We start from the raw sequence: 24,724 nt of genomic DNA on the forward strand, positions 1-24,724 counted from the left end.
TTGTATATATGGAGAACCTGGTGAAATTCCCTCTTCATCACAACAGTTAACGCTGCAGGAGCCCTGCCCTCTTTTAAACCTGGTCACTCTAGTATAGTTCCTGCAGCTTCAACTGTTGTGATGAAGCGGGAATTTCACCAGGTTCTCCATATATACAAATGACACTTGCTGAACTTCCCTTTTCTATGCAACTGTTAAAGATACAGGAGCCCTGTCCTCCTTTCCATAGGGTCACCCTACCAGAAGCACAGGTCTTCCAAGCTGCCTCCTTCGTGCCGCCGTGATGAATGGCTTACAGACTTGGGCCCTGGGTTCCGTTTACCCGGCAGTCTTCAGAGCTTGGGATTGAACATGGTGCCTGCCAGCCCTCCAGCCTCTCCCTGGCGGAATTCCAGCCTAGGAGCTCCTTAGGTAACATGCTAAATGCACTGCATGAGCCAAATATTCATCCCAGAATTGCACAGAGCAGGGCTGGGACAATCCAGGGCTGGGACAACCCAGCTGAGTGGTTGATCAAGCCCAGCTATTTAACATCCCTCTGAAGAGATGTAACTTCTGAATGGAAGCCTGGCTCTGCCACAGGTTTCTTCCTTCATCTCAGAGGATCCCGTGGCTGAGTGGCAGAGGTCCTGGTTTCCGGGCAGGAAGTCCCAGGTTCAACCCCTGGCTTTTCCAGGTAGGGCTTGGAAAGGCCTCCTGCCTGAAACCCTGGAGAGTCTCTGCCACTCAGCCATAATAATAGTGGGCTAGAGAGGGAGTTTCTCAACTGAGGAGCCACCACAGAAAGGTCCCTGTTCCTGGGATCTGCTAGACTTGTCTTGCCTAACAGCAGCCCTAAGAGCAGGGTCCCCAAAGCCAACCTTGTTGCTCAGTAGCTTCTGATGGGCCAACGTCTGCCTACGTCTCCAGATTTTTGTTTTAGCAGAAATAACTAGAAGTAGTTTATCTGTTCCAGCTTTCCACTGGTGCCCTCCAGAGGTGGCCATGTAAGCTTGGGCTGATGGGAGTTGTAATCCAACACATCTGGGGGCAGCTGGGTGGGGAAGGCTGCTCTCTGCTGACCCTGACCTGTCTTGAGCAAAGAGAATCCGTTGCTTTCCCACAATGCTTTCCCTAATCATTCAACTGCCGGCTCTTTGCTTCCACCCCTCAAGGAAATTCTTTTCCTGCTCCATCATTATTTGCCATTGCCAAATATTTACAGGTCTTTATCATCTCCTCCCACCTTTGATATCATTGCTTTGGCAACCCACATAAAACAAGGAGGTTTTATTTTGTCCTATGAGTCAAACTCAGGGATTCCAGAATTCTTCCTGGAACGTCCTTCCACGTTCCTTTCAAATGAGTATGGTTGAAGCTGCTGCACTCTGCCTATGCTCAGAAGCTCTCTTTACAAGGGTTCAGCACTTGCCAAATGGGTACTTGTACTCTATCAATGCTTAGAAGCTCTCTTTGCAAAGGTGCAAGTGCTCTCGCACTAAGTTGTGAGCTGACCCTAATGGATGATCCCGGGGGACTTCTTCTAGCAGACATGACCCAGGCCTGTCAGATGGACTTGATCCTGTTCCCAATCCCCCCCCCCTGTTTCCCAGTTTAATTGGCAATGTCCTACTGTGTCCAAGCATACCTCACATCTGGGTCACATCTGGCAACTCTCCCCACTCCCCTTGCCAGGTTCAAGGTCAATCTTTGCTCCCTCGGAGGAGGGGTATGTGTTTTCATTCATTTTATTGATTTATTTATTGCATTTCTATCCTACCCAACAGCTGATGCTCTCTGAGCGGTTCACAAAATAAAACTTAAAACCATAAAATACAATAACATAGTAAAAATTCAATATAAAAGCCTTAAGTTTAAAACAGAATAAAATCCAAGTAAAAAAGAAACAATATAAAAGCCAGAAGCAGCACGAAGCTCTAACAACACATTAAGGGTGCAATCCTACACACGTTTAGACAAAAGAAAAGAAAAGAAAAAGGACTACATCTCCCAGCATGCTCCAGCCTGTTGTACCCCTTTTTTCTGTCTAAACGTGCATAGGATTGCATCTTAACACATTTTTTTTAGACCAAAGGATTCTTTGGGGAGGCTGTTCTACAATTGGGGTACCACCACCAAAAAGACCCTCTATTAGTAGCCACCCACCTCTCAGGGGCAGCCTTTGAAGATGATCTTAGGCAAGTATATATGGAAGAAGACAATCCTTCAGGTCACCTAATATGCTCAAGGGGCAACGCTGGCACCCCCAGATGAAGCTTCTTCCTGGCCCTCCCAAGGCGTGTTTTCCTGCCCTTGGCTGAAGGAGGCAGGAGGCACGTATCTTGCCTGCAGGATTTGAAGCTCTGCTGAGCAAGCTGCTAAAAAAAATGGGGAAAGGCTATTAAAACGCCTCCTGCCAGTTCCATCAGAAGTCAGGTTTCTTAATTGGTCTCTGGGAAAGAGGAAACAGGCCATGCTTCGCTCCTCGCTGCATTTCACTGGACTGTTCACTTGTTTGACCCGTTGTTCACCAGCTGTGGTTGGGCTGCTCTGAGTGACTGACCGTGGCTAGTAGGATGCAGTTCTTCGGAGCGGGGAGGAGCTGCAATCACGAACAGGCACTTCAGCCAACCCAAATACTTTGCAGATGGGAACCCGTCCAGCCCTGTTGAGAGTAAAACTACACCATTTATTCTTGCTAAAGCCGCACGCTGTGCAGCTAACTACCTTATGGCTGCTTTGGCAAAGTGCCTGAGTTTTTTTGCTTTAGAGCAGAGCCCTTTTTGGCTCAAGAAGAAGCGAGCCACTGTGAAGGGACCGCTCTAGCGAGGCCAATAAAACAGCAGATGCTACGGTCTCTTCCAGCCTCTTGGCCTTAGTGCCTCACGCCAAAATCAGTAGGTTCCTGGGTGGCCAGGTTGTCTTCTTTAGAAGACTGGCCTGTATTTGAAAGGCTGCGCAGTCCAATTCCAGTTTAAAGACAAAGAACCGCGAGAACCGTGTGCACTCCGCAGTGAGCACCTGGACAGGCGGCAGAACAGAGAGGGCCCACAGCTCACCTGGTCACAGGCCTCCCCGCTGTGGTGAGATGTACTGTATTTCTGCGGAAATTATAGCAATGTTTTTTAAGTGTTCATTTATACATATAAATGTGCAAATTTTATGCAATTTTTTGGGGTGTGTGTGTCTTTTTTTGGGGAGGGCATGAAAATATTTGCACAAGCCCCTAATTATGCAGCAGGGGCCACCATGGATGATTGCCGTTCAAACAGATGTGTTGCAATGTCTAATTCCCAGTTAAATCATAACATAAGAAGATCAGAAGAGCCCTGATGCTAGGTCAGACCAAGGGTCCATCTAGCCCAGCACTCTGTTCACACAGCGGCCAACCAGCTGTCAGCCAGGGACCCACAAGCAGGACATGGGTGCAAGAGCACCCAGCAACTGGTATATGTAGGCTTACTATCTTTATGCCTCTGTATGTGTGTGCATGAATTCCTCCCCACACTTCTACTGACGCATGCGTAAAGCCACAACGTAGGCGTGCCAATGTTGTCCCCTCCGCGCGCAGGCGTAGCAAATGAGCCACTACAAAGATGGCGGCCGTCCTGCTCTTAGCCCAGCCCTTCTGATCGGCCACTACCAAGATGGCCGCAGCTCCGCTTTAGGAAACAGGGAAGGGCCCGCCTACAGCCCTCCTTCCTATTGGACAAGACGTTCGGCCGGCGACCAATGCGGGCGCAGGGCGCGCTGGTTGGTTGGCTGGTTGTGCGCGCGCGGAGCGGCCGCTCGGGACGCCTCAGGCCGGGCGACGATGGAGGCGGCCGCGGGGCCAGGGGAGGGCGGCCGGGGCCGGGGCCGGGGCCGGGGCCGGGCTCTCTCCGCGCTCCTGGGTAGGTGGCGCTCCGGGGCCGCCACTCTGTGTATGCTCAGAGGCTCTTTTTGCGAAGAGTGCAGCGCCTGTCCAGTGGGGAAGGCGCTGCACTCTGCGTGTGCTCAGAGGCTCTCCTTACAAGGAATGCAGCCCTCGTCCAATGGGGGGAGGGAGTTGTGCTCCATGTATGCTCAGAGACTCTTTCCAAAGGGTTCTGGGCTCAGTGGGGAGGGAGCTGCACTCTGTGCATGCTTAGAGACTTGTCTTTGCAAGAGTTACAGTGCTTGACCGATGGGGAAGGATTTGCACTCTTTGTATGCTCGGAGGCTCTCTTTGCAAGAGGTAGAGCGCTTGCCCAGTGGAGAAGGATCTGTACTCTGTGTATGCTTAGAGGTTCTGTTTCCCAAAGGGTGTAGCACTCAGTGGAGAGGGAGCTGCACTCTGTGTATGCTCAGAAAGTCTCTTTGAAAGCAGTGCAGTACTTGCCAAGTAGTCAAACATCTCTGAAGGGTGTCAGGTTGGGGATGCTTCTTTCTGGATCCTATTTTATCCTTGCAACAAACCCTGAGAAGTCCATGAACCCGTGAGAGGAACCTAAGAAGTTGTCTTATACCAAGTCAGTCTATTTGTCCATCTAGCCCAGAATCGTCTACCAAGCACCTTCTTCCCATGCAGAAGGTCCTGGGGTCAATCTTATTTTATTTTCTTCGTTCATTATTACATTTATATCCCGCCTTTTCCCCTCTGGTGTGCTCCTCCTCCTCCTCCTCATCTCTGTTTTATCCTCACAACCACCCGGCATCTCCAGTTAAAAGGATCTGGTGACTGGAAAGACCCTTGTCTGCCGGATACCCTGGACAGCAGCTGTCCAAGTAGACCAGGGCTGGGCAGACTTCTGCCTTGTCAGATGTGCTTTGCTTTTTTACCGAAACCCCTGATCTTGGGTTCCTCTGATCATATTCAGAGCCTAGGAATTTGATTTGAGAACCAGAACTCGATGGAGAAAGCCATTTTGTTGTTATTAACAATTGGGATTTGCTGACCTACTGCAAATAATCCAGAGATCATGATTTACCTTATGCCTACCCCTGAGAATCACATTAGGGCATCTATAGCTTGTGCACTGCACTATAGAGATTTCAAAATGGCTCCTAGAACTGGAAATGTTTTCCCATTCTCCATTAGGCCGCAACTAGGACATAGACAGTTCAACCCAACTTGGTCTGATGATCAAAAATGAGTTGCTTGGTTTCTCAGGCCAATATAGTTATATGTGTGTCTGTCTTCTTTTTCCCCTAGCAGGAAGATCCAAGAAACAGAAATGCAAAAGTAAAAATGAACAGAATCTGCAGGAAGCGGCTCTGCGTGTTTTGAGTTGCCACCAGAACCTGGGTGACCTTTTGCTGGAGGTGAGAGAGGAAACTTTTGCTTCTCTAGAAGTTGAGGACTGAGTTTGCGCTTCTGGTTTAAATTGTGGTGACCAGTCATGATGGCTGGGAGTGCAATGCAGACTATTAAAATTAAATATATGGGTTTGTATGCAATGTTGCTCCTACTTAGAGTAGAAGTTGAAATGAGTGGGACTTAAATTAGACTGACATTGGATGCCACCCATAGAGTGTTTCTTTCGGGGGGAGGGTGATATCTCCATAGGGAGCAGACTTCACTTACGGTGCAATCCAAAGCATGTTTACTCGGAAGTAAGTTGCATTGAGCTCATTGGGTCTTACTTTCTAGTACGTGTGTTGGGATTGTTGCCTTATTTATTTATTTGTTACATTTTTATACCGCCCAATAGCCGAAGCTCTCTGGGCGGTTCACAAAAATTTTTATGAACTAATTTTTATGAACTATTTCAGTACTACTGAAGAGGTATTTGAATAAAAAAGAAACGTGTGCACATCTTGACCAGGTGTTTTTTTCTGCCTGTTAGCTTCACAGAATGCCTTAAAAGATAGGCAATCTCCATTTCAGAGAAGTATCACATTTCTTTCTTGGACAGCGAAATGTTTGCTGTGTTAGCAATGTCCAAATGTTTTAACGCTTGTCAAAATGCTGCATCTGGAACAGGCCAGGCGAAGGCCAAAGTACTTGATACATGTGTTATAAACACAAGATGATCATCTCTCTCTCTCTCTCTCTTTACAGGTGGGGAGTTCAGGATGTAACAAGCCAGAATGTTTCAATAGTTCAGGCAGCGAAGCTTCAGTTCCAGAACTATTTGTGGGTAGGTTAAAAAAAACCTGTTTCGTTAGAGGGGGTGGCTAAAAATCAAGTCGGTTTATTCAGCAAGATAAGAATACTGATATAAACGGTCCGTTTAGTCTGGTACTATTAACAGTAACTGGCAGGAGCAGCTCTGCAGAGTTTTGTGGCAGTGATAGTTCCTAGTAGTTGTATCCAGTGTTTGCCCTACTTAGAGTAGACTCATTGAAATGAATGGGACTTAAATTAGATAACATTGGATACAACCCTAGCCCTGCAGCGTGAGTCTTTTCAGCTGGAGATCCTGGAAATTGAATCTGGGGACTTTTAAAAGCAAACCATGTCCTCAATTCCTGAAATATATTCACTGTCCTTGATTTGCTGTTTCTTGGTGAAAATTCAGCTGGTATCTTAAACAGTGACTAAAGCCGTCATGAACAGTCTGCCCTCTTAGACTCTGTCTTATGTTCAGAAGCCACTTACACGTCTGTCTCTACTTTTATGTTCTAGTCTCAGCCTTGCAGGATCAGGCTTCCACGCTGGGTGTACCCGTGGGCATCTTGTCAGCCAGAACCGCTGCCAGCAATATTGAGAAGATCTCTGCAGAATCGGGTCAAACTGCGTTGCTGAATGCAGAGCAAAGAGTAAGGGGGAAGTGGTTGTTTTCACATATGGCAAAGCTGAGAGAAACATACATGCCAAGCGCTGCTTTTTAAGTGAACATTAAACTTTGATTAGAGATACTAAAGATGCACATAGGGCTCACGCTCAATTAGAGGGTCCATACCTGTCAATTTCCCTCTGATCAGGAAGTGAAAACCCTGCTCAGGTGGGGTTGGAAATAACTTGCAGAAATAACCCGGCACACTTCTGAACTGCTCCAGATTTGCCAACATCCCAGGGATCTCCTGAATGCCATTGCCCCTTTTTCCATGCCACTCACCCCTTCTCTTTAAAACGACGGTAAGGAATGTGTGACGCACACCCCAGGTGTGGTTGGACTGCAATTCCCATCAGCTCCAGGCAGTATAAACAATAGTGAGGGCTGTTGGGAGTTGCAGTCCCCAATAGCATCTGGAAAGCCACACATTCACCCATCCCTGCTGTAAACCTTGCTTTCTTGGCTGCTGCAAGCTGCCATGGCGGGGTGGGGTGGGGTGGGGGTGGAGACGCACTGAAAACTGTTGGTGGAGGAGAAATGCCCTCTCCCTCTCAGGAGACCCTCCTGTCTGAAGGCTTATTTATTTATTTATTTATTTAAAATGTTTATATCCCGCCCTATATCATTAAGATCTCAGAGCGGCGTACAGATAAAAACATACAGTATAAAACAATAAATATGCACGGTTAAAAACAAGTTAAACCATGATCCAAGTTAAACCATGATCCATGATCCAGTCTCCAATGGGGTGGGCTTTTGCCTCCCCCACAGCAGTAACTGAATCATTTGCAGGAGAGGCTTTCCTGGCCAGGATAAGCGATCATTTACAGCTCATGGAGACTTTGAAGACCGCCCCCCCCCCCCACACCGCCAATGCTTTCCCAGTGGAGCCCTCTTGTCCTTGCATGCTGTCATTTGGAGATTTGAGTGGGGATGGTGTTAAGCTGCTGCAGCCTGGTTTTTTTTTTGCAAGCCAGATCAGAGTTTGGAGGGCTTGCAGTGCTTGACTCTTCTTTGAGGTGAGTCTGAGGAGCCTCTGAAGCTGGTCTCCAGACTTAAACCTCGTCTCCAGGTTGTGAACTCTGCCAGTGATCCCTAGTCGTTACTGACCTGGATGACTGGACAGAACAGGATTAGGCTTGATGTTTTCTTGCTAATCTCCTGAGCATGACACAATGTCGGATATTTTTTGGTTAGTGTTTGTGCCTGTGTTTTAAAGTGTGCAACTTTTAGAAGGATGCAGACAAGCTGGAGCGTGTTCAGAGGAGGGAAACAAGGATGATCAGGGGTCTGGAAACAAAGTCCTATGCAGAGAGACTGAAAGAACTGGGCATGTTTAGCCTGGAGAAGAGAAGATTGAGGGGAGACTTGATAGCCCTCTTCAAATACTTGAACGGTTGTCCCACAGAGGAGGGCCAGGATCTCTTCTCGATCCTCCCAGAGTGCAGGACACGGAATAACGGGCTCAAGTTAAAGGAAGCCAGATTCCAGCTGGACATCAGGAAAAACTTCCTGACTGTTAGAGCAGTGCGACAATGGAACCAGTTACATAGGGAGGTTGTGGGCTCTCCCACACTAGAGGCCTTCAAGAGGCAGCTGGACAACCATCTGTCAGGGATGCTTTAGGGTGGATTCCTGCATTGAGCAGGGGGTTGGACTCGATGGCCTTGTAGGCCCCTTCCAACTCCGCTATTCTATGATTCTAACCTCTAAGGTAGTGGAGTCAATTGAGTAAAGCTTTGATTATAGATGAAAATTTGCTTCTCTCACGTAGCAATCAGTTGGTGGGCCGACAGACAACCAACAAATATTCTGGGACTTGTGACAAGTTATTGTGGTTTGTTTAACCCCTGATGATCATGTGAACCAGTTCAGTGTCTATTTGAATTCATGCATTTTAAAATCTTCCACAATATTGATTGATTTTGAATTTGTGTATTTTGGAAGCTATTTTGGTATGTTAAAACAGAATTTTCCCTAATCAAAATATGATGAAGAGGAAACAATCTACAGACCCTTTTCTTTCTAGCAACATAGCTTTCTTTAAGACAGATGGTTCACTGACTAAAACCAACAACAGCCCTTGAATCAAATTGCAGCCCTTTTTTTTGTTTAATTACAGAAAAAGTTGTCTTGCTTGCTCCAGACTTTGAAGGACTTGTTAACACATAATGCTTTCTGCCATTTGCTGTTTGCGCAAGAAATATGGAAAATGCAGGTAAGAAGGTGTGTGTGTGTGGCTTCTAGAGAGAGAATTGGTGGGGGGGGGCTATATACATATGTCAGGGAACTGTTAATCACGTTACTGGGTGTTTCTACCCTCACTCCTCTTCATGCAGGAATGCTGAAAAGTACATTTGAAATGTTTCAGAGAAACGCCGGACTCTTCCTCTGATGTCTAAAAATGTTTTTAAATGAGTCAGTAGCAAACTGCTGAGTGCAGGCCTATAAACCGGCCAGTATTGTGCTAAATCTCAGCGACTGCCTCTGAACCTGCTCCTGACCCCAGTCATATTGAGAGGCCCTTTTGAAGACACCCTTGTTTACACTTGTGTTGCTTCCAAACTCTGCATTCAGGAAGGGGGTCAAGACACATCTTTTTAACGTGGGTTTTTAACCCAAGTTTTTTTTGCTATGCTTTTATTTTCTGAACTCTTTGTAAACTGCCTGGTTTGCCTTCAGAAAGGCTGTATAGAAAGGCAGTCAATCAATGCCGCTTGGATTTTGGCAATAATATAGTATAGTATATATAGTATTACATCTGCATCTCATTCCCTCAGAGCTACGTATCTTCACCCTGGCTGAGTGCAAGGCAGCAGGTGTGTCCTGTCGCCCCGTGAGGGCTATCAGCCACTGGGTTTTTGCAGGTGACTGAGTTGCTTGGCTGTTGGTGCTGGCCGTGCGTCTTTGCAGCTCCTGTGGCCTTACTGTAACCTTCCTGCCCTCAGAGCCCGCTCGTTCTGGAACTTGCGTGGCACCTGCATAGAGAGAACATCGTTAGCTTGGAAGAACTGCTGGAGAAGTAAGTAGAGGCTTGTAGCTTTGCAGTCGTTTTTGTCTTGGTGTGAAAGTGGGTCAGCGTTTTGGACCCCTGCCTGTGGCGCTCTCGCTGTGCTCAATGAGGGTGCGTGTGTGCTGTGCAGAGAGTGCCAAGCAAGGTTTGCAGTGATCCGTGGCAGGTCGCAGCAGGGAGCTACGCTAAGAGCCGAGAACCTGACAGTGGGTTCTAGATGACAAATGTAGCCAGGAAGCCTTGGCAGCCCTGGAGTCTTCGGCCAAATGGTCTAGGGCACCTTCCCCAACCTGGTGTCATCCAGATCATCCTCAGCCATCGGCCATGTTGGCTGGGAATGATGGGAGTTGCAGTCCAACACATCTGGAGGGCTGGTCTGTGCTATAGGAGGCCCCCCAGTCTCTTTGGAGGCATGGGATCAGATGCCAGCCCTGCCTGCTCTCTGAGTGCTGAAAGCTTGGACCATGTGCTTCGCACGTGCAACACCCCAGCTGAATACCTAGCTGAATGTTGTGGGGCGGTGGGAGGGGGGAAGCGCCCCCCCAGGAAAGACTAAATGGTGCAAGCTGCAGCTGCTGTTGTTGTTGTATCTTCTCAGCAATCCAGATGCCCCTGCATTGGTGGACTGGCTGTGCAGCAGCCTTTGTCTTCTGTGCCATCAGATCGAAGATCCTTCCCTGGACCCAGAGCCCCTGGGGTGCAAACTTCTTCGAGGCAAGCTCTGACTCTGAAAGCAGCGATCCCGTGGGCCCCGGCAGATTTTGGCTCCTGTGGAAACTAGAACCACAGTGTGTTGTGCCTGAAGGCAAGAGCCGTGGCTAGTTGACAAGTCTAAGAAGGCTTGCAAGTCATGAAGGCTGCCCATCTCTGCTGTTTTGCGGGATATTCTAGGCCTTGATTTCTTCCCCGCACAGTCTTTTACATTCTGATAGTTACCACATCTACTGTTCCGAGGAAACTGCTTCACTGTTCTTGCTTTAAGCTGCCTTTCTCAGCCTAAGCTGCTTCAGTTTGTGCTAACTAACACCGGTGTGACCTACAGAACTTTCTTAATCCCCTGTCAGATTTGGTGATGAGTTGCACTACTGCCACTGTTAAGCCAGACACCAGACCTTTGCTGGGGGCGGATAACTGCCTGTTTTCAATAGTGGCAGCAGAGGGACAGTAGAAGTCTTGTGGAATGTGAAAACATAGCATGAAACTGATTTTTTTAAAACCTTTTAAGGGATTCAAGGTTTGAGCATTGAAACAATCCATCTTCTGCTGATTCTTCTCTTAACTGTTCAGTGCTGTTTTAGTTTTTCGTGTGTTCCTGATGTGTTCTGATTGGTGTAGGGGAATGTTGACAGTGATTTTGTTCTTAATTTCTAGACTTTCTGATCATGTTTCTTCGTAATGGATTTCAGAAAACGCTTGAGCGGGGAAAGAAGCTGGAACAGCAGAAGATCTCTGAAGTAAGAACAGCATGGAGTCATTCATTATGATGGCCCCTAATAAAACAGTTTTCGGAGCACTGTAGATATGAGTGAAACAAGCCACAGTCCAAGCAGAAAGAGATTGGTCCTCTCTTCAGCTAGGGCAGGGAAAAGCCTGAAGCCCTGCAGAGCTGCAGCTAGATGGACCAGTGTTCTCACTCTTTGCTTTATTTTGTACCCCATCTTTTTACCAAGAAAATGGTACGCAAAGCAGCTTAGATCAAACATTTTATTAATGTTTGGTTTAAACATTAATAAAACAAATACATTAAAAGCTCAATTAAATATGCAACAATAACAGAATAAAAGCAACACCCCACTCGGTAAACCTGCTTACACGCAAATTCCTCCTTCAATTAAAAGTCTTTGCTTGCTGTAGAACAGCCTTCCTCAACCTGGGGCGCTCCAGATGTGTTGGACTACAACTCCCAGAATGCCCCAGCCAGCTGGGGCATTCTGGGAGATGCAGTCCAACACATCTGGAGTGCCCCAGGTTGAGGAAGGCTGCTGTAGAAGGATAGCGAGGGAGGGGGCAATCTCTCTCCCCCCCCCCCCATTACAGCCTCCCTATAAGACAGCTGTGTGTTTGTTTGTTCTGGAGAGCCAGTGTGGTGTCATGAGAGCTGAACTGGGACTCAGGAGATCCGGGTTCTAGTCCCCACTCAGCCGTGAAGCTCACTGGGTGATTTTGGGCCAGTCACGGACTCAACCCAGCCTACCTTACAGGGTTGTTGTAAGGGTAAAATGGAGAGGAGTTGGAGGAGAACGGTGCCTTGGGCTCCTTGCAAGAGCAAAAAGGGGTGGGATATGAATGTCTCTTCATCCTTTTCTTGCGTTACAGGGGTCCATAAGTGCCTTTCTCTTTACTTTTTTTAATTCAATGAATCTCTGTCCTTATCTTAATTAACTGACAAATACATTTCTCTTTTAAGTTAAAAATTGGAGGAGCACCCAAAGGTTTCAGTCACTTGAGCAGATCTGCTGGAAAGCTAATTGTTATATTGTGTGTGCGTGTGTCTTTCCACAGACCTGCTGTGCCGTACTTGAGAGAATGCTGGCATGTAAGTAGTGGTTATAGAAATAAATTGCATTGGGATCTAAATCACCATGATGCTTTACCCCTTTTGCTGGCATTTGTTGACATGCTGGAATGGGCTGAGTATGTAATTAGCTTTTCAACTACCTCTGCATGTGTAGGGATGGGGATAATGAATGATCAAGCGCTATAACCTAAAACTAGAGTTGCTTGGACTAAATTATATGGTAAACTTGTGCCTTGTCAATGGCGCTAATGTATTTTTATTATGTCATCAGCAGGCATCAGTTTTATTTATTTATTTATTTATTTGTTACGTTTCTATACCGCCCAATAGCCGGAGCTCTCTTAATTTTGTGAACCGCCCAGAGAGCTTGGGCTATTGGGCGGTATAGAATGCAATAAATAAATAAATATACTAAATTAGATCAATCTCTAGCATTCCAGAAAAATTTATGGTGCAAATTGAGAATATTCCGATGTAAATTTCCCTATGGAGCTTAACCTAATTTGTATAGGATTCCCCCCACACACACCGAAAACCCATATCACTACTCGCTACAATAGTAGTTCATATGCAGCTGACATTAATTTCAGGGGCGCCTGTGAAATAAGCATTCCTGGTGGATTGTGCCCCAATTACTTCTGAAGTGCAAATATTAGGGCAATCTTTCAGAACTTAAACTGCACATGCTAAACCTTTGTAAAGTGGTTCAAGGTCAGGGTTAATTGCTTCCAGTCCTCTGTTTCTTTAGTAAGTGTTCGTAGCAGCTCCAGAGTTTGAAGTGTTTTTTTTTTCTTTTCCCTGGTTGGAGGATGCTGGGAGTTGTAGTCCAACACATCTGGCGGGCAGCAAATTGGGGAAGGCAGCCTTAAAGGAGGTGCACAGTCTTTTCCTTTTGTATGCATGTGTCCCAACTGCCTTCTTCCACGTTTATTGAACATGATTCTAGCTTTCTTTCGCCTACTCACAATGTTTTGTTTTTTGTTTCTATATAGGGGTGCTTGATGCTGTAGCTAAGGAGAAGCAAGAGGATGCCTCTACACTGAAGGCGGTGAAATGCTGGTAAAGTTCTGCCTCTTTCTAGAGGTTCTGCAAAGAAATGTGCATGATTCTGAGAGCACTGTTTAACTACAGAAGTGGATGCTTTGATGCAGGGGAATAGAATCACAGGCCCGAGGGCCAGATGGAGACCTCGGGGGTTTTCTGATGGCCCCAACCCCTTCCCCTCGCTACACCCACCCTCCTCCTACCTCCGAACCTTTGGGTAGTTTCCCAGGTGTGTGCAGTCATGCCCCCCTCCCCTGTTCTAAAAGGTTGAAACACCTCTCCTAAGTAGGAGTTACTCCTGTCCCCTTCTTATCCTGAAGATATATGCAGATCAGAGGTTGTGTGCAGTGAGATATTTTTTTCCTAAGAATGTCAACTCAGTTTCTAGCACCAATTATCTGTAGACCCAAAACAACGTCCCTACTGCACCTATAAATATAACCCACTCTTTCATTTACTTACTGCTGCTAGAAGCATTTATGTGGAACTCTTGGAATGCTGAAGAAAACAGGTTTTTTTTAAGTCTTGGATTTCGTCAAGTCAGTTCAATTAAGTGCTTATCAAAGAACAAACAGTGCCGTTTGGAGATCAGTGATGCATTTATATTTCAGAAATCCCTGATGGCACAAATGTGAAAAGTAGCCGTGTCTTCTTAAACTTAGTATCAAGCAGTCTTAATGGTGTATAACCTCATATTATTCTGTTACATGATGTGATTTGTAATCTTGGATATTGACGTACTGGATGAATATTTTTGTATTTAGCAAAATGGGAGAAAATGATGGAACCTCAATGTAAAGTGGGGGCATATTTCCAGTTATCTCATGTTGGAGACAGAAATCAGAGACAGCCTCTGTCTTGCCCCTGCTTGCGGTGGAGATAGAGCATTGGACTCGATGACCCACTGTTTTGAGGCAGTATCATCATGTCTATGGTAGCTTCATCCCACATACCTGTTTCCTTCGAATTATCCCCTACAGCGCCAAGCGGTCGTTGTTGTTGTTGTTAGCTAAATCACACCCCGGGCGGCAGCGCTCCTAAAATCCTTTGCATACCAGGAAATGGGTTTAAGGAGGGAAATGTAAAAAAAATCATAAAAAATCAACGGATGACCCAATCCGATTCAAATTTGGTATGCGTAAAGCTCTCCTTAATATCTATTACTGTGCTAATGTTGATGTCTTTATCTTTAACATTTACGCAGATATAAGCATTTGTTTAATTTTTCTTTAAACATGATCCTGCACCCCCAGTGGCCGCTCGAAAACAACAAATGATTCTCTTGAAATCTAGTAGCTAAATACCTCGATTCTTTCCCCTTTATAGCACAATTAAAGCAGGATGCATGGGAGTACTTCACAGTCAAAGCTGATTATAAACTAGAAAACTTCAGAGTACTTCACAATAAAAGCAGATTATAAAATGGAAAACTTCGGAGTCCTTTGCACACAATTTGCAGTGATTGCACAGTATAACGCTGGTGTGATAAAGCTTTGGCTATAATACTATGCACCATTTATTCTGAGATATGCAGTGCCTGTTCTTTATCCACCAGGCCTGGCCAATGTTCAACTTCAGTAGCATTTGAATGGGAAATCCTAAACCGTGCGTTGTTGACATTAACAGGATTTTACAGCAATTGTACCTGTTTGATTTTCCTTTTTAATCTTCCACTTCCTGTACAAGCTTTACTCTCCAGGCTATAAACAGCAGTTGCCACCTGCTCTTTCCCCTGAGATCCCACTTTCGGGCCCCAGTCAGTCTTGGTTCCTGCAAACTGACATGCTTGAACCTTTTCCTGAGTTCCAGCTTTCCCTTCTGAGCTGCGTCCCTCAGCGGCGTTCTTTGCATTAGCACAACGCCTTCCTTTCGACAAGAAATTCACTGTATCTTTCCCCCTGCAAATGTAGCTAAAATAAATGGTAAATATTTACATATATTTTGACAGCCTTTCTGGTGACTGCCGATTTAGTGGGAAAATTGGAGCCATTAACCGTAATTCATGTGTGATGAGTCAGTGTTCTTGAGCGCTTTCTCTTCCCTATAGGCTCTGTGCGTTCGGCACGATGGCAGCCCAAGGCTCCCTTCCTCTTGAGTCGTTGCGGCCGTTCTTCAATCACACCTTGACCCAGGTTCTGACCTACAGCCCCCAGTTAAAAGGTAGGACTCCTGGGATGAGAGATGAATTCACTGTGCGGGATATGAACTTTCACAGGCCTTCAGAGGGGCTAAGTGGGGATTTCTCAAGGGCTGGCTTAAATCCTCCCTGGAGTGCACTGAGCAGTCACCGGAGAGGCTCCCCCTTTGACCCAGGGTCCAGCAGGGTTCCTGAAATGCTGACCTGTTTAATGGAGCATTGAGAACTGGGACTAAAGGCATGGGATTAGTTCTGGGGAGAAGCTCTCAGGTGCCATGATCCAGTGGTGAGTGGGGCAAATGGGGGCAGGGCCGAAGATGCCAGCCTGGTTGAGCTGTAAGCTCTCCCTGCCAGTATCCAAGCCTTTGTAGAGGCAGGTCAAGCTTTTAGAATGGGGGGGGGGGAAACTCTGCAAAATCCAGAAAACCAAAAAAGAGCCCGGAAAGGGGGAGGGGGCATCTGGAGGGCCTAGGTTGGCCCCTGGGCCTGGTCTAAGGCCAGACCGAAAGCAGCGAAGGAGGTCCCTGAAGGAGAAGCGGGGGCCCACGTGGCAAGCTGGTGTCCGCTGAAGATTCTCAGCCCTGCTTCTTAGTCTCTCTTTATTTTCAACGTTTCCTAATAGGTTTCCAGCTAAATACCCTTGCAGATTGACTGACGAAAGCAAAACACATGAATTCATCTTCCGTTCAGGTAGTCAGGCAGGCCCCTCTGTCCTGGCTGCCCTCGACATGGTGGGATTTGGGGAGCCCCCTGCTGTCCTAATTCACAAGCCTGATCCTGAAGCTCCATGCAGAGAACTTGGTTTTCCACTCATTTAGTGTCAGCCTTCCCCAACCTCCCATAACGCCCCCAGCCAGGTTTCCTTGCTGGGGTATTATGAGAAATCTAGTCCAGCACATCTGAAGGGCACCAAGTTGGGGAAGGGTGTCTTATATCATGCCCTTCCTGCCTGGCAACACTGCGTTTGCCCTATGGACATCCGGACTCTCCTTCACTGCAAACTCCTAGTTTTCCACGCGGGGACTGAGCTCTTCCGTGAGCAGCCTGCGCAAGGGAGGTCCTTGGGTTACGGCTTGGGGAGCTGCTAGAAATAACTGAGTGACCTATTTTGTGATGCAGAAGCAAAGGAAGCATTGATATTTTTGTTCTTCAGCATTGCTCTTGCCATTCTCTGAAATTAGCTTTCCCCCCCCCATCCTGTCTTCTCTGAACACAGTTTCTGATGCCATCCATCTGCAGAGAGAGTGGAGCTTTGCAAGAACCAGTTCAGTGCTCACCATGCTGTACCGCAAGGTATGTCTTCCTTGGGGGATCGGAACAAGAACACTCTGACCCAGTTTACACATAACGCTAACCCATGGTTTATTTAACCCATGGTTATCCCATGGCTTGTTGTCCTACCCAGGATGGGTCTGGCAGAAGATTGAACAAACCACGGTTTGTGTGCTCAGTCTCAGGCTGGTTGTTTCCCTCCTCCTTTGACTGTTCCCTCCCTGCATCCCACATGCCTTTGCGGCACTGTAGTACTGGCATGTAGGGTGGCAGGTTTTTAAAAAACACTCTCGCCCACTGCCTCTGTAGGCTGGCGAAACAACCCATGAATAACCCACACTTCTGGGTTCACACATAACCCACAGTTCACAAACCATGGCTTCTCTTTCTGGGTTGTTTGTGGTGAACAAACTATGGCTTATTAGCACAGCTGGCTTCGCATATCACAACAGCCCAGAATTCAACAACCCGTGGGTTAAATAAACCATTCATGTTTTGTGCAAGCCCTACCTTTTAGCACAGAGCTACCTTTTCCTTTTTCCTTTTTTTTTTTTTTTTACAGTTTGTGCTCCTTAAAATTGCTTAACTAGTTGAATTGCACTCTTTGGCTTTCATGTCACAACTCTTGTTACATGGGAGGGCCAGGATCTCTTCTCGATCCTCCCAGAGTGCAGGACACGGAATAACGGGCTCAAGTTAAAGGAAGCCAGATTCCAGCTGGACATCAGGAAAAACTTCCTGACTGTTAGAGCAGTATGACATTAGAACTAGAGAACTGGTGGGCTCTCCCACACTAGAGGCCTTCAAGAGGCAGCTGGACAACCATCTGTCAGGGATGCTTTAGGGTGGATTCCTGCATTGAGCAGGGGATTGGACTCGATGGCCTTGTAGGCCCCTTCCAACTCTGCTATTCTATGATTCTATGATCTGGGTTGCTTAGAAATAGCAAGTTTCAATTATAACAAAATTGGAACTGGCTCTTTGGCACTGAACATCAGGCAACGGAGACGAGGGAGCAAAATCATGCGTCAGTAAGATTATGTTTTGCCAAGAGGCTTGCGACACTGTGTGTTTGTGTGTAAAAGGTGGGAGTAAAAGGAAAGTAAGGATGTATCCAAGGTGATAGTCTTTGGTTTTTTAATTAAAATCAAGGAGGGGTAACCTTCTGTTCGAAGGTCTCATTAGGCCAGCCTTCCTCAACCTGGGGCGCTCCAGATGTGTTGGACTGCATCTCCCAGAATGCCCCAGCCAGCTGGCTGGGGCATTCTGGGAGATGCAGTCCAACACATCTGGAGCGCCCCAGGTTGAGGAAGGCTGCATTAGGCTCTTGTGGAAGTAAGTAGTGGAGAGAAGTCACCGTTGCATAAAGGGCAAGCACCGAATATGAAAGTTAGCAGATTCTGGATATCCCAACCTTGTGATCCTCTTTCTCGCCCCACCCAACAAGAAGTGACTTCTACTGAGTCAGACCCTGGGTCCATCTAGCCCAGTATTGTTCACACTGACTGGCAGCAGCGGCTCTCCGAGGTTTCATTCGAGAGTTTTTCCTGTCCTACCTGGAGATGCCGGGGTTTCGAACCTTCGGACTTCCTGCATGCAAAGCAGGATGTCTCCGAACTTCCATGGATTCCAAAAGGACTTCCTTGTTCTTTCCTTCTAGCTGTTTGTGGTGTTCAAAGGGGAGGACCTGATCCGTCACTTGCAGCAGGTCCTGGAGACGAGTGAAGTGAACTGGCATCATGTCCTTTCCTGTGTTTCCACGCTGCTAGTCTGTCATTCTGAAGCAGAGCCGTTGGTAAAAGGTACAGGTGGAATTTCGTGAAGATGCCCTGGCTGTAGATGTTGCTGCTCCTTGCTTTGCAAAGGCTGAAACCGAAGGAGGAAAATGTCTGTGAATATTTCTAGAATGCTGCTAGTGCAGCATTCTAGAAATAGTTACAAAGAATATTTACCTTCCTGTGAAATATTCCCGGTTTTAATATGATGCTGGCCTTTGACAAGGATTCCACAAGTTTGGTGCCACAACTTAAAAGGTCCTGCCTCTGGTACCCACCCACCAGACTTCTGTTGGCAGTGCAATGCAGTAAAGATCCTCTGATGTTGAGGGGTGGCCAGAGTGCCTGACCAGGAGAGGGGAGACCTGGGTTCAAATCTCTTGACCATGAAGCTCATAGGGTGACTTCGGGCCATTCATTAACTCTCAGCCTAGCCACCCTGAGTATGTTAGTCTGAGCTCCTTGGAGGAAGAGTTAGGGACGTTTATTCCACATCTTTCTGCCAATGCATACTCCCCACCCCACCCCCCAATAGCCAAAAAAAAAAAAAGTTCTGAAATTATGTTTAAAAATTTTTTTTAAATGATTTTTAAGGGTAGGTGCAAGGGTATTTCTTGAATTTACATTTCAGAGTAATGTCCTGAGGCAGTTTCCTCTACAGCTTTCTCACAAATCCTTGCCTAATAAAGAAATATTCCAAACCTCGTTTGGCTTCAATTTGATCTTTGAATGCAGGCTTGTAGATCCAAGTTTCCCGCATTGATATGTAAGGGGTCAGTGATTTTCCTGTTCCTCTTCTAGACCTGCTGGGCCATCTGTTGACAAAAGCCTTTGAGAATTATGACTTTGAGAATATGATCACTGCGTTCTTAATAGTCCGCCAGGCAGCCCTGGAGGGGCCTGCGATATTCATGCCGTACTCAGAATGGTTCAAGGTAAGATCAAACGGACGCTTGCAAAAAAGCACGTTGCGTCAGTGACAAGCCCGGGGGCCTGCCGGAGTGGGCAGGCTCCCTGTGAGAGGGGGCGGCTGCGGGCTTCACGCTTGGCTGGGGTGGGCTTGGAGTAGAAATGGAACATGGCTGCCTAGGCAAAGTGGGACTGTGGCGTCCTTCCCCAGGCGTTTCAGGAGTGTTGAAATGCTCATCTTCCTTATGCGCATCTCTCCACTTTGGTCTCCCTTCACCATTCTGCAGCCAAGGTTATTTTCTTGGCTCGTCGTTTGGACCATGTTTCTCCTTTGTTGAAATCTCTTCATTGGCTTCCGATCCCATATAGAATTCAGTATAAGCTCCTTTTGCTGACATTCAAAGCGTGTCCAGGAGGGGATCTACACAGCGTCATGAAGGTGCTTGCGTGCGCCTGCAGCATGCCCCGAAACTCATTGTGTAGATCCTGCCCTGCTGACTGGTTTGAGACAATGTGAGGGAGCGCAGAGCGAGGAAGGCGCCCAGGCTTCTGGGGTGTCTATATAAAGCCCAGCAGCAGCAGCAGCAGCAGCAGTCTCCCCTTGCCCGCATGCGTGCACGCACGCACACACACACACTCACACACACGCAGGTTCCACGCGCCCGCCGGCACGGCCAGGAACGCCTCACAGCCCGGTGCTCTGGGGGCCAGACTTTCCTTGCCTTGCCCTCCACACACAAACGCCTCTCCCGCCCGGCCACCCACCTAGGCAGGCAGGCAGGCCGGCCCTGCCAGCAGACAGGCGAGCACTGCAGGGGAACGGCGAGGCTGAGGCGAGGAGGACAGCGCTGCTCAGCCGCCCACCAGGGCAGGATCTACACAATGAGTTTCGGGGGGCGCTGCAGGCACATGCAAGCGCCTTCACGGCGCTGTGTAGATCCCCTCATGCTCTTGCACCTTCTTATCTCTCCTCTCTCATTCCCCCTCGTACCCTCCGTTCTTCAAATGTTATGTTGCTCTCCCGCCCAAGAGTCTCTCTCTCTCTCTCTTGCCCGGCTTCGCCCGTTCTCTCTGGCTGCCTCGTTTGCTTGGAATGCTCTTCCAGAGCAACTACGTACCACGAGTTCCACTGCAGATTTTAAAACGTGTTTGAAAACTCATTTGTTTTCAATAGCTTTTGGTATTTTAGCTTGATTTACTGTTCTTATTACTATGATTATTCCCTTATTTCTGCTTTGTGAACCCCTTTCCCCCCTTCATATGTTTTAATGTGATTTTAGATTGTAAACCTCTAGGCAGGGTATCGCTGTTTTATTTGTATATTTTGTACAAGTACATTGTTGCTGCTATATAAATAAATAATAATAATAATAATGATGTTGAGCCTCAGGTCCGTGGGCCGAATCCTGGGGTCCTGATCTGTCCCTCTGGGATTCCTCACATCGCCGCGCTCCCTTCTTCGGCTCCATGCCCCTTTCCCCACAGCTGCAATTCGTTCGGTGGTTTTGCAGCTTTTGTGCATCAACCCCCCCACCCCCACCCCATTCTAAAAGCTCGACATGCCTCTCCTACGGGTTCGCTCCTGGCAGCAACAGCTCTTAGCTTAACGCGCGCTGGTAGTTTCGATATTTCGCTCCCGTTATGCTTTGCTGTCTCTTTCCAGGCTGCCTTTGGCAGTGCCAACGGCTTCCACAGCAGCAGTAAGAAAGCCTTGGTCTTCCTCTTCAAGTTCCTGTCAGAGCTGGTGCCCTTCGAAGCCCCCCAGTACCTGAAGGTGAGAAATTAACCCGGACGGGCCCTGCCTTTGCAAAATAAGCGGACTTATTTTAACGACCGCTTGAACTTCTAGGAAATGTGAAATGGTCTGGAGTTCATTGTTCAGCGCCTTTTGGAGGGAAATTGGTGCACGTCTTGATGGGTCCCGGTAGTTTTATTGTTAATTGTTTTTAACTGTTTTAAAGTTTGTATGTTAAAAGTTTTGTATTATTGTAAACTGCTTTGGCTATTGGGCAGTATAGAAACGGAATTAATGATGTAAGTAATGCTATGTGGTGGAGCTTCCTTCTGGCAAGTCCTATATGGTTCGGGTCCAGGTTATTTGAAAGACCGTATTCTCCCTTGTGAGCCTGCCCGTGCTTTGAGATCTTCCGGAGAAGCCCTTCTTTCAGTCCCACCTTCTTCACAGGCACGCTTGGTGGGAACATGGGAGAGGGCCTTCTCGGTGGCTGCTCTGGAACTCTCTTCCCGGGGAAGCTAGGCTGGCTCCCTCCTTGATGGGCTTTCGGAAGCAGGCTAAAACTTTTTTGTTCAAGCAGGCCTTTGGAGAATAATCCAGCCCTCCATCTGTGTTAATGTTTTATAATTTTGTGTATTTTAAACGTTTTTTTGTTTGTTTTTACATTTCTTTTCTTAGGTTTTACAATGTTTTAAACTTCGTAAGGCCGCCTTGAGGCCCAGTATTGGGCAAAAGGCAGGATACAAATCAATATAATAATAATAATAATAATAATAATAATAATAATAATAATAATAATAAGCGGCTTCCCTTGTGGACGCGCTAGTACTGCTACTGCGGCCATTTGCCTTCTGTTCTCCACGTCACACACCTGAGAAGGGGATGAGCTCAGGGGCAAGACCAGCTTCTTGAGTTCAGAGCAGGGAGAAAGAGAGCAGCCCTTCTGCCTCTGAGCAGCTCTTCCCACAAGGCTGGCTGGCTGGCTGGCTCCTGCTCCTGCTCTCGCTCTGCGGCTCAGAGAACCTCGTGCCTTGGGAAGCCAGGCTGGCTGGGAAACGAAAGAGTCGTGGCCACTGACTTACCCTCGCTGTGAACTCTCTCCAGGTCCACATCATGCACCCGCCATTTGTGCCCACGAAATACCGCCCCTTCCTTCTGGAATACGTCACTCTGGCCAAAACCCGGCTGGCTGATCTCAAGGTCAGTGAAAGCGCTTCTTCCTTTCTCAGGGCAGAATCTCCGAAGCAGCGGTGGGGAAGCTTCAGTCTGCAGAGAGTCCCCATCCGGCCTGCGGTGGCTTGGGCTTCCTCTGCAGGCTCGCCTACTTCCCTCACCAAGGCCCACCCCTGGCCTGGAGGCTACCAGGCACTGGGAGAGGAATCCACCTGTTATCTCCATTTACAGGTAGGAGATACCAAGAGGATTCCTCTTACTTGGTGCGCTGCTCCCTCTTTGGAGGGGAGTGGTGCACTTTGGAGGGGAGTGGTGGGCTAAGTGCTCTGCCCACACTGCCTCATCCTCAGTGGGGGAAGGTGCAGGGTGGCAGCGCCTTTGGCCCGGGGCCTCATGGGGTCGGTTGAGCCTGTGCCTCTGAAATCATCTGGCTCAAGGAGCCTCAAACCCTGTACCCCACCCCTCCTGTAAAGAGAGAGTTTCCAGGACGCAGTCGCCTACTTGGAATCTGCTCCCCCTATTCCAGATGTGCAGGGGATGGCCATGGCCTTTCTGCAGGATAAGGAAGGCACCTTGGTTCTCTCCCGCAGAACAGCCTTGGAGCCATTGGAAACTAGTTGTGGGGCTGAGTCCACACAACGCACATACTAACCCCCCCCCCCGCCCCGCCCCGCCCCGCCCCGCCCCGCCCCCCTTTCCCGTTATCCCGCCCTCAGCTGTGTCTCTCTTTCGTGTGACACTTTTCAGGTTTCGATAGAAGAGATGGGTCTCTATGAGGATTTATCTTCTGCAAAGGAACCTGTCCAGGTACCCAAGAGGCAAAAGACCTAAATGGGGTCAAGTGTACGACCCAGACTGTGGTGAATGAAGAGTTCGGAGCTGCAGGAGGGGCCCAGGGGCAGTGTGGGGAGGAGGGCTCCCGGTTGCTCGCTTTGGCTGTCAGGCTGGCCAACTGAAGTTAGAAGCTGTACGACTCAGTTGTGTTTTATATTCAAGTCCATCATTGCCGTCCATTCCTGAGACGCAGTGTCTATTCTTACGGGAATCTCTATTATAACACTGATGAAATGCTGCTGTTTGGGAGACGGTGACCTCCCCCGAGTGGAGATCCCGTCTAACTAATTGATTTCATTAGCCATGTTATTTTACTGTGGTGGATAACGACTAGACAGACTCTTAACAGCCATCTCAGCTATAGCATGCATACTGGAGCTACAGGACAGCTATCTATTGCCTCCAGTATCGGAGGCCTTATGCCTCTCAGTACTGACGGGGACATTGAATTCCGGATCTACTTGTGGGCTTCCTGGAGGCAGCTGGTTGGCTGCTGCGAACAGAACGCCCTGCTAGAAAGGCCTGTGGTTTGATTTAGCTTCAGGGCTCTTTTTACATCTTAGAGGGGTATACAAAAGCTCCATTGAAGGTAAACTGGAGAGGGGATTTATTTCAGCAACTTATTTTAAATTTATACCCTCCACAGAATCACAGAATAGCAGAGCTGGAAGGGGCCTACAGGGCCATTGAGTCCAATCCCCTGCTCAATGCAGGAATCCACCCTAAAGCATCCCTGACAAATGGTTGTCCAGCTGCCTCTTGAAGGCCTCTAGTGTGGGAGAGCCCACAACCTCCCTAGGTAACTGATTCCATTGTACTGCTCTAACAGTCAGGAAGTTTTTCCTGATGTCCAGCTGGAATCTGGCTTCCTTTAACTTGAGCCCGTTATTCCATGTCCTGCATTCTGGGAGGATCGAGAAGAGATCCTGGCCCTCCTCTGTAGGACAACCTTTTAAGTATTTGAAGAGTGCCCTCATGTCTCCCCTCAATCTTCTCTTCTCCAGGCTCAACATGCCCAGTTCTTTCAGTCTCTCTTCATAGGGCTTTGTTTCCAGACCCCTGATCATCCTGGTTGCCCTCCTCTGGACACCCCTCCTCTGCCCTTCCACTATTTTTAAAAATAGCACCCAGGATGCTATAATGGTTATTTCTATTATTTTTTCTTTGATTTATGCTCTACCCGTTCAACTGGCTGCTGTGGCAGCTGATGTAAAATTAAAGGGACGATAAAACAAGGCAATACAGAAGAGCAATACAGAAGAGTAATAAAAAGAGCCAACGGAATTAAAGCAAACACCAAGCAACATAAAAGCCATGTACAAGGGATTCAGAGGCCTGGGAAAATAAAAAGATCGATGCCTAGCTCCAAAATGATACTGAACAAAAATAAGCCAGAGAAGAATAAGAGAAATGCTTTAGCAGATTAAAAGCCACCACTATCAACGGCCAGGGCCAACCGTTAAAACCCCAACCAGGCAAGTTAAAAGCATTTCCAAAAAGGAAGGTCTTTACTTGGTGGTAGAAAACAGACTGGCAGACAGGGCCCAATGGACCTTGGAATGGATCTTGGAATTGTTGTAGATCGCAAGCTGAAT

The 24,724-nt window shown here is 47.6% G+C and overlaps 1 protein-coding gene across 1 annotated transcript in view; it reads left to right on the plus strand.

Moving 5' to 3' along the window:
- The first annotated feature begins 3,793 nt into the window (after window positions 1-3,793).
- Window positions 3,794-24,724, plus strand: part of FANCA (FA complementation group A) — a 45,625-nt gene continuing 24,694 nt past the window's right edge. The window contains exons 1-17 of the mRNA XM_063141412.1: window positions 3,794-3,872; window positions 5,153-5,262; window positions 6,002-6,080; window positions 6,569-6,702; window positions 8,842-8,937; window positions 9,668-9,741; window positions 10,331-10,446; window positions 11,104-11,186; window positions 12,235-12,268; window positions 13,243-13,309; window positions 15,342-15,454; window positions 16,648-16,724; window positions 18,364-18,505; window positions 19,280-19,413; window positions 21,051-21,161; window positions 22,227-22,322; window positions 23,043-23,102. Of these exons, the coding sequence (XP_062997482.1) occupies window positions 3,794-3,872; window positions 5,153-5,262; window positions 6,002-6,080; window positions 6,569-6,702; window positions 8,842-8,937; window positions 9,668-9,741; window positions 10,331-10,446; window positions 11,104-11,186; window positions 12,235-12,268; window positions 13,243-13,309; window positions 15,342-15,454; window positions 16,648-16,724; window positions 18,364-18,505; window positions 19,280-19,413; window positions 21,051-21,161; window positions 22,227-22,322; window positions 23,043-23,102 (1,605 nt within the window). The remainder of the gene's footprint in view (window positions 3,873-5,152; window positions 5,263-6,001; window positions 6,081-6,568; window positions 6,703-8,841; window positions 8,938-9,667; window positions 9,742-10,330; window positions 10,447-11,103; window positions 11,187-12,234; window positions 12,269-13,242; window positions 13,310-15,341; window positions 15,455-16,647; window positions 16,725-18,363; window positions 18,506-19,279; window positions 19,414-21,050; window positions 21,162-22,226; window positions 22,323-23,042; window positions 23,103-24,724) is intronic.

This window comes from Elgaria multicarinata, chromosome 14, assembly GCF_023053635.1.
Source record: "Elgaria multicarinata webbii isolate HBS135686 ecotype San Diego chromosome 14, rElgMul1.1.pri, whole genome shotgun sequence".
Taxonomy (NCBI): Eukaryota; Metazoa; Chordata; class Lepidosauria; order Squamata; family Anguidae; genus Elgaria; species Elgaria multicarinata.